The sequence below is a fragment of the Lycium barbarum genome, chromosome 4 (genome assembly GCF_019175385.1).
Source record: "Lycium barbarum isolate Lr01 chromosome 4, ASM1917538v2, whole genome shotgun sequence".
Classification (NCBI taxonomy): Eukaryota; Viridiplantae; Streptophyta; class Magnoliopsida; order Solanales; family Solanaceae; genus Lycium; species Lycium barbarum.
In genome coordinates this window covers 119,102,076-119,111,532 of record NC_083340.1, presented here as the reverse complement: position 1 = coordinate 119,111,532, position 9,457 = coordinate 119,102,076, and the positions used below count along the sequence as shown (strand labels likewise).

The 9,457-nt window shown below is 38.3% G+C and overlaps 1 protein-coding gene across 1 annotated transcript; it reads left to right on the top strand.

Moving 5' to 3' along the window:
• Positions 1-4,135: 4,135 nt before the first annotated feature.
• LOC132637707 (uncharacterized) lies at positions 4,136-5,261 on the top strand. The gene is made up of 4 exons (XM_060354759.1): positions 4,136-4,174; positions 4,295-4,351; positions 4,515-4,920; positions 5,125-5,261. The coding sequence occupies exons 1-4, from the start codon at positions 4,136-4,138 to the stop codon at positions 5,259-5,261; spliced, it is 639 nt and encodes a 212-aa protein (XP_060210742.1).
• Positions 5,262-9,457: the final 4,196 nt, after the last annotated feature.

The window sequence follows — 9,457 nt, the reverse complement described above, 5'->3', positions numbered from 1 at the left end:
CACCAGGTGCTTTAGCGCAAATGGGACACCAAGTTTTCTTCTCGGGGTGAGAGATGGGTATGACATCTACAGTCATTTCTATCGTATTAAAATTTTCGACCTGTTTTCGTTCAGAGTTATCGATGTTACCTCTTCCTATTTTAACCTCTTTGCTAGTTTCATCCGATTTTTTTTGAAAAGGAGTCTGACGAACTTTCCTCATGATTTAAGGGTCCTCTTAGTTCAAAGACAACAGATAGAGATGTAGACATAATTTGGTTAGAGGAGATTGAGTGCTCTGAGGATGACGATTGGGAGTTCATTTAGATTTGTCTTGAAGGATGGTTTTGAGATATTTGTACTCGGTAAGAGTGATGAGATAGGAGTTGGTTCAGCTGCCCTGTATAGGATAGACAAAAGAATGAGAAGTTTGACAGTCTGACGATTTTGGTAAGTGAAGAGAGAGAAGGAATAGAAAGATGTATTTAAGGTGTTCGAGATGACATTTTAGGACTGGTGTGAGAGACTAGAAGGGGATGGATCATGTTCCACTTCACCCAAACAGGCAGCACATTCTCTTCTGAGGTCCTTTCTTTTGAGAACCAGTTTGTGCCCAAACTTGCTTTCCTTTTGATGAAGTCTTTGTTCCTCTGAAAAGATTCAATTCTTGCTTTTCAAGACTCCTTGTGGTGACCTTCATGCCCGCAATGAGTGCAGAGCCAATTCTCAATGGTAGAGACATACTTGCTGTGGGGATTGTAAGGTGTCTTCTTGTAATGAATTCCTTCCCTACCGCTTCCTTTACTCTTATACATGGAGGTAATTACGTCAGAGGACCAGGTCCACTTGAGAGTTTTATCAAGATCAAGCTTAATTCTGTTCAAGTCTTCCTTCAATTGCTTGCTCCTCTCGACTTCAGGAGTGAGACTTAGCTTTGCCTTTTTGATCTCATCTTCAAGCTCCAAGTGAATTTTACTAGCTTCACCTTTCCCTTTAAGAGAAGCTCCTGTGTCCCCTTTTATTTGACCTTCCAAGATAATATTCATCTGATTCGTCTTATCAACCTGCTCTCTCATCTCTCTAATCGACACCAACAAATTATCTCTTTCAGGTTCGAAAATTCTGATTTCAAGATTTAGTGCATCCTTTTCAGCAATAAGGGCATGATAGGCATCAATAGACACACCTCTTCCACTTCATCACACTCGTCCTTATCGTCTGAATATGACTTTTACATGAGGAAAAGGATAGACTTATACTTGGAGACTTCATTTTCAATGACCACCATGAATGTATCCCCTATGTCGTCCTCATCTTTAGACTCACTAGAGGAGTCCCTTAATGTAGCAAGTGCCTGCTTCACTATTTCATCAGCAGTTTCCTTTCTTCTTAGCCTTTTGTTAGCGAGCTGGTTTCTCCTTGCAGTCTTGTCATAATTGTCCTGTTTACTCAGAGAGCACTTTTTATCAAAATGATCAGGTCTACCATACCTATGGCAGAGATAGTCATTTCCTCTGGAGTTTCTGCTGTAGCTTCCTGCCTTCGGGATCCCACCACTTCTTCGGATCAGTTCAATAAATCTTCATGTGAGATATGCCAGCTCAAATTCATAATCACTTGAGTCTTCAGCCATGATAAAATCGTGCATCCTAGTCTTCCGCCACCTATCGTATTGTCCATTAAATCTAGGTGGCCTGGTGAAAGACTGTCCTTCTTCTATATTTGGTGGGGCTACCATTTTTTAGATTCTTTCTAGGTGTTAACCTTTTAGAAAGCACCTGCTCCGATACTAATTGTTACAGGCTATGCGTCCACTAAACACAATATATGGGGGACCTGGTTGTGTACCAATTCCCTTATGCAGTGCAATATGTAAAGGACATAGGATGTTACCGTAGAAAACTCCTTGCACAAGGGATTAAAAATCACGACCTACCCCAGTAGGATTTCAACTTAACTATACGAGCAACTTCAGGTTACAAGTCTATCGTAAGCTAGGAATTAACTCCCATAATCCCTCACCCTTACAATAATGCTTATGGAACCTAGGAACTAACCCCCGTAGTCCCTCCACACTTGCAATACTTCGATTGCAAGCCAATCCACTTAGCTAAGGACCACTAAGGTTGACTACCTCTAGCCACACCAAACTAATACACCTAAGCTAAATCTAGCCGAGGGTACCACTTAATAGATTGAAAGGTAAACTTTCGAACAACTACTAAGAATTCGATATACCTACAACAAATTCCTTTTTGGGAAGAGTAGGTTTACAATTTAAAGCATATGAACAAAGACTTATAACAACCTAAAGAACATAGACTAAACTCATATCAGGATCTGGTTCTTCAGCTTGAAAGTAACTTTGATCTTGAGAGATCTTGAGAACTTATGTCGGTAGCTTTGCACGATTTAGATTCGATTATCAAGTCTACCAAATATGTTGCCATCATGTTGTATTTATAGTGGGAGCATGTGGGGTGAAAAGATACCACTCTTCAATTTCACCTAAAGCATGGCCAAACTCACAGCTGTACTTATGTGTGCAGCAAGTGGCTCGACTTTACAACTATCTCTGCCGACAATGCAATGTGCACAGAGAGCAGATATCTTATCTGGTTCTGAAAAATAGTTTGACAATCATCAAAACAAGAATGCACTTGGAACTATCAGGGATTATGAAACGGGTTCCTAAACATGTTCCATCTTAGACAGTGCAGAGATTCAGAGGTGGACGAGCCAGGTGGATGAAACTGGTTCGTAAACATGTTCCAGCGCAAGTCCTACACCAACAAGGATTTGCAGCTTTATGGTAAAGACTTGGAGGTCAAGTTTAAAAGATCCTTGCCATAATTATACAAGGTTCTTCTGGCTCCTACAAGGACAATAAAGTCGATCCAAAAGGGAAGAATCCCAATTCAACAAAAACCCTGATATATCTCATGGGTGTACTAGAAGAGGGTTTTGTATTTGCCAACTTGCTGTGCACTCAATGCTATATATATCCAAGTCTTACCAAGAAGAAGTTTTGCAAACCCACAAAGGGAGAATTCAGAATATTGAGCTATCAAAAGATTTATCAAGAATATTCAGATTCTAGGCGTGCGTCCCTCGTACTAGAAGAAGATTGAAGAAACAGTATAATACGGTTATGTTTTACATTTCTTGAGTCTAGAAAACTTGTATTTAGTTGGGCTATCGAGTTGTATCTTTATACTCTTTATTAGAAACATTACATTTAGACACAAAACGTTGTAAATTCAACTTCAAGTTGGGGATCGACTTGAAGGTTGCCTACTAGTCTAGGGAGATTAGTGAGATAGCAAGTAGAGGTTAGTTCCTAGGTTACAGAGTCTGCAATTTAAATTTGCAAAGGCTCACAGTTGTAGTGGAGTTTGGGGTAAATCCAACAGTGGTGTAGCTCGTGATTTTTATCACCCTTGTGAGCTAGGTGGTTTCCACGTAAAAATCTTAGTGTTCTTTACTTACCTGCAATTTATATTCTAGTAGACGCTAGCATAGAACATGTAGAGTAACTTGTTCCATTCTATAGGCGATAATTGGATGTTGCATATGATAGCAAGTAGGTCGTGCAACCCAACAATGGGGTTATCTGTGTTTCTTTATTCATTATCAGTTAACTCAAGGGCTTCCAATATGGCCTGATATGTAGCTTCCCACTCATCAACTAACAATTCTTTCGTAAATTCTGGATTTTCTTCTTCAGTATCTAAGTTGGCCATGAGGTCAAGATTTTCCTTGTCTTCAGCAGAGGGATCGTTTCTACTATTTAGATCAGTCATTGATGTCGCTTCTTTTGTCTCATTGCCTAAATCTTTCATATCCTTTTTGTGCTCTCTTATGTTTTTTCTGAGGATAAATTTCTTGAGAACATCTGAGGGGAAATCTTCATCATTGACTATTTTCTTGTCTCTATGAATTGGGACGATCTTTGTTTCTTCATAAATTGCATGAAGAATGTCCCATATTTTATTTGCACTAATATGCGAGAGGATTTGTTAATGGACGGCGGAAGCAGTACCTTTAATAAGGAACTTCTTTGCTTTGTTATTGTAACGGCTCGCTTGGTCGTTTTGATCTTTTAGACTTATTTTCTCCAAAATACCATTCCCATAGTTTCATCTAGGCATTTATGATGTGCGGGGATAGGTGGCTTGGTCCTCGAGGTAATCAGGTGAGTTTCGCATCAGCTTTAGCGAAATTGCAAGTTCTTAAGTTAAGAAATGAAGAAGTTTGACCAAATTCAATATCGGGGGAAAATGCGTCATTTTCAAAGCTTTGTCGACTCCATCAGGTCCAGAATGTGATCTTAGAAAATTTGGAAAAGTACAAAAACATGGAGACATGGAGGGTTAGTATCAGTCAGTAAGGTGCTTTATGAGATTAACAGGAATATGTATTTGTTTGCACAATAGAAGTTTCCATGGATGCAGAATTTACCAAGAAGCTGGCCTTTCATAGTTCAACATTTAGAGAAGTTTTGCATGCCAATATCATGTAAACAAGTAATATAGAAACCACCAGAGTTAGGAAGTTTCAAATGCAACACTGATGGTGCTTCAAGGGGAAATCCTGGGCCAAGTTCTGCAGCCTTTTACATAAGAAATCATAGTGGTGATCTCATGTATGCAGGGGGAAGGAGACTATCGGATACTACAAACCTTATTGTTGAAGCTGTGGCAATTAAGGAAGGGGTGAAATATTGCATTGATCATCTTTTTCTGCCATTGATAGTAGAAACAGACTCCTTGACAATGCGGATGATTTTAGATGGTATATGGGAGGTTCCATGGAGTATTTCACTAGTGGTAAAGAGGATCCAACACTTAAGAGAAGGAAGACAAATACAAGTGATCCATTTTCTGAGAGAAGGGAACTGCTTGGTTGATTATTTCACTAACCTGGTTTTTGATTTTGCAGGTACAATACAATTTCATCATTTTCAAGAAGTTCCATCATCATGAAAAAGGCTAATCAAATTGGAAAAGGATCTAACTCCTAACTTTAGATTCTGTTCATAAGCAAAGCAAACAATATAATACCTTCAGTGCTGGGAAAAGATAAAACTGAACATAGCTTTGCATTTAGTGTGTGGTATTAACTTGATTGTTCAATCTGCTGAAGGCACTGCTATGTTTGGTGAGAAGTTCACATTGTTTGTTACTAAATACAGCAGCAAATACAAGGCTAGAGGAATGCTTATTGAGGATGCATATGGTCAGAACCTGTCTTACAAGCGCACTGCTTCACATTCTACATGATGTAATATTATAAGTGGTTCATATGATCTGGTTTATTTCTATACATGCTAGGTGATTGCAGATCCTAACATACACTACATGAGGAGATTATCATAACCAAGAATGCCTGAAGAATTCTTCAAGAGACTTTGATCCATTCCACCTGTGAGACTTGAAGGTGTGAAAAATGGATACAAGTCAAGGCCCTTGGAAAGTAGTTTTTCTCTTATAGTGCTATTAGGATTTTGTGTAATCTTAGCATTAGTTTCACTTTCTGTCTTTTCTTTTTCCCTTTCTTTTGTGTTTGATTCTACAAATTGCTTTTTTTTATTAATAAAGTACCACCAGCTTGGGTGGTTTTGAGCCCAAAAAAAAAGAATCTGATCTTTGACTTAGTTGGACTGTCAGTTCGGGTCCCGAGGCATTCCTGTGTGATTTGGATCATTGGTTGAAAATCTGGTATTTTAAAGAATTGGAGTTGACCTTGTTCAACACTAGGTCAAGACGACCCCTTTTAAGTATTTTGAGTGCGCGTCCATGTTTGTAGCATGTTTTATGATTGAAATGCATATTTAGTTTGTGTCCGAGAGGTTCCGGATGAGTTTCGGGTGCTAAAACTAAGAATTTACAATTACTGAATTTTTTGGTGCAACAATTTCAAAAATACCAATTTTGACCCTAAGTTCATCCTTAAATTTCAGACTCACTTTAAAACTTCAAAACATCATATCTCTCTTATTTTAAGACCCAATTGGGTGATTCAAAAGGATTTCTTAGGTAGAATCTCGCAAGGATTATGTTAGGCTTCTCAAAAGTGAGTTTTGTGATCATCTCGCATCAAATTTGGGGCTGGAAAGTTGCTGCATACTTTTTCTCACAAGTTTGGGAGCTCGGATTGAGGTGAGTTTAAGGCATTCTTCTCGTCTTTGCTTGGGTTTAAGAATCAAAACATTATTTCATGGTACTCCATAGATTTCTTACATTATTTAGAGTTGAATTCATGGTTGGATCTTGGAAAATTGGGGGTTATACCCTAGGTTGGATTTTTGGTAAAATAAGAAATTAAAGTTCAAGTTGGAATCTTTTAATTATATTTTCTGGATTTAAGTTATTTGAGTAGAGGGCAAACTATTTTGAAAGGAAAATTCTAGTTTAGCCGCCGGAGTTCGGGGTCACATTGTGGGATTTTAAAGCTCTAAGTTAAAATTATGAATTTCTACAAATTAGAAATAGAATTGAGGTCCCTTGAGTCGTCTTATGGATTTAGACTCTATGGGTTATGGGTAAACAGATTTTGCAATAAAATTGTAGTTTTTCCCTTGTAGGCTTGGGGTTACCTTTTTGAGTTCGTTTTTGGGTTCTGAACTAAAGTATAGTAATATGGGTATCATTGGACTCGTCTAACCTTATTGAATACTATTTGACTATATTGAACTCATTTGGCATATTTAGATGCGATAGAGCTTTCATAAGGCTTAATCTTCACTTGGAATGAGATTGGGATCATTTTGAAGCATTGACGAACGACAATCCATTCGTGAGCTATGTGACTTCAAATCTAAGGCAATTTGATACTTACTAGACCCTTTCTATAGTGCTATGTGTTTGTTAATGTAATTAAGGGGTGTAATGGGGGAGTTGGGGTCACTGTCGTTGTGAGGTGACGAGCACTTGTGTGAGTACCAATTCTGGATGGGTAACTATAATATGAAAGAAACATGTGACGTGACAGAGATTATGTGTTTAGCCTTCGGTCCTTGAAGGTGGTGGATAAATCCACTAGGTTGGTATGGTTGTTGCTTATTTGAGCTATACGACCATGTTTGATTAATACTTGTGAATATTGACTTGACTTGCATTCATCACTCCACATCTCGTCTAAATTATGAAAGAGGATATATATTCTTAATATTTAATTAATAATATGCATTTGCATGGTGTACGCATATCCATTAAATTCAATCATTATATTATTTACATATGATGATGAGATACGAGAAAGGGGCTTTAGAGGCTAGATATTGGATATGGTACATGAACGGAGTGATAATGATTTTATAGCCTATCTACTGGTACCTGATATGGTATGGGAGATATGGTATTCAGGGTGGGTATATGTACCTCATGAGTCCCCCATGGGTCACGAGAAATCTAATGTAGGAGTGTGTGTATACCGGTGCATATGGCCGTTGCATTGCATATATTTCACTCGGATTTTTTATACCATTTTTACTTGATTGACTTGTTTTCATGCCATGCCCGTCCGGATCATTGAAAAGGTTAAATCTTTATGACTTAATTGGAAAGGATTAAGCTTTATGACTGTAAATGAGAAAAGACTAAGCTTTATGACTTGATTGAAATGTGGATAGTTTAATCTTAACTGCTTAAGTGCATATAAATTGTGTAACTTATCACTAACAAAGCAATGGGGTGAGTATCGGAAGTATCAACCCTCATCATTGCTATAGCTTAGGGTCGGTCAATGATGTTGCTGGGTACACATGCTCTCACTCTACACTTGCTGTACCTTTTATGTGCAAGTTCAGATCTGGGTACGAGTAGAGGTCGAGATTCTGTTGATCACTAAGGCATACTTTGGAGTCCAAGGTGAGCATATGATAGTCATAGAGCACTAGACTTCTTTCCTATATTTATTTTGTCTTTCTCCATTTCGGATAGTGTTATGTGGAAATTTAACAATTTTATTTTGGATTAGCTCTTGTACATATGACTTCCAGGTTTTCAGAAGGTGTTTGACTTAGGCTTGTTCATATTCAAGTTATTAAGACATATTTAGTACGTTGGGTGTTTTCCTTTGCTTTTGCACTTAAATTTATAGCTTGATGCTTGCTTTTTCATTTGGGGTTTGCCTACGGGTTCGAGTAGGTGCCCTCACGATATATTTGGATTTGGGTCGTGACAAATTTGGTATCAGAGTACTAGGTTCACCGGCCTCATAAGTACAATAGCAATGTCTAGTACAGTCTGTCGATCGGTATGAAGAGCTCCGTACTTATCTTCGAGGGGCTATAGGGCATTTAGGAAACTTCTATTCATTCATTCCTTTTAATGTCATCCAGTTTAAGGTCTAAACTTATTTGTTTCAATCTCTCACTAATGGTGAGGAAACATTTTTGGGTACGTACACGAGCGGTTGGATGTGACATCACGTGTTATGGTACGAGATGTGTCACTGTGATAAGGATGCAAGATCAACTTCAGATTTTAGCTATGACTTAAAGACTCAATGGAGTTGGGTTGTGATACAGACCTTTTAGTTCAGTGATATACCTAGGAAATTGGAGTGATGGTATGAAGGACTGCATGATCTCCATGCCTTCAATGGTTAGTTAGTCAGAGCTTGAAGAAGTGCATTTATGGTATAGCAGGTGATTGGAAGAGAGTTGGTGATTTGAATTGGTATGGTTAGCGAAATAACTGAGTAATAAGCATTGCGGCTTTGAAAACTCTGCTCGACGAGGTTCTGACATATCGAGGATGATTTACTGGAGGAAGTATTGATGTGGGAATGCTTCAACATCGTTCGGATTTATTACGACAGTCTTACGACGCGAGTGTATGAATGGCAAGTCAATGATTCAGTAATGAAAGGGTATATATGTTGGTATCTTGAAGACAAGTTTAAACTTGGGAGGATCAACTGGTCATATAAGAGGATAGTGACCATGGTAAGGCAGTGAAAAGAAGTTGAAAAAAGACAAAGACAAGAAAAGTGATCCTGGTGATGAGATTCGACATGTTAGGACTTACTATGGGGTTCATTCGAAGAGTTTTCTATCTACTTACAAAGTTGAGTTGTACGAAAAGAATTTGAATAGTTTAAGTTTGGTGACACGACCGTCACAATGGTAAAGTATTCATCTGATGGGAGGAAGGGGTGTGCTATTTCTGAAAATACAAAGGAGTATAAAAGTCTTATAGGATTTTTGACAGGATGGCATTGTGGTGGTGGAGTAAGGACAAGTGGTTTGGGGTTCTCTAAGAGAATGGCTATTGCCTTTAGGCTAAGTGGGAGGAGTTTCATATGGTGATTTACCAATTACAAGAATAAGCAGTTATGACCTTTCGGTAAAGGGTAGGTTTGTAAGACCGCTTGGTATTTTATGGCTAGCGATGAAAGGGATCAATTTGGACCGAGAGGTTGTTGATTATGTGATTTACGCGACAATTGTTTGATGTGCAAGGATGATGAG

Coding starts and splice junctions, on each gene's coding strand:
- LOC132637707 (XM_060354759.1), top strand. CDS start 4,136: ATGTGCGGGGATAGGTGGCTTGGTCCTCGAGGTAATCAG. Junction 4,352..4,514: donor AAAACATGGAGACATGGAGG/GTTAGTATCAGT, acceptor CAAGTAATATAG/AAACCACCAGAGTTAGGAAG. Junction 4,921..5,124: donor CCTGGTTTTTGATTTTGCAG/GTACAATACAAT, acceptor AATCTGCTGAAG/GCACTGCTATGTTTGGTGAG.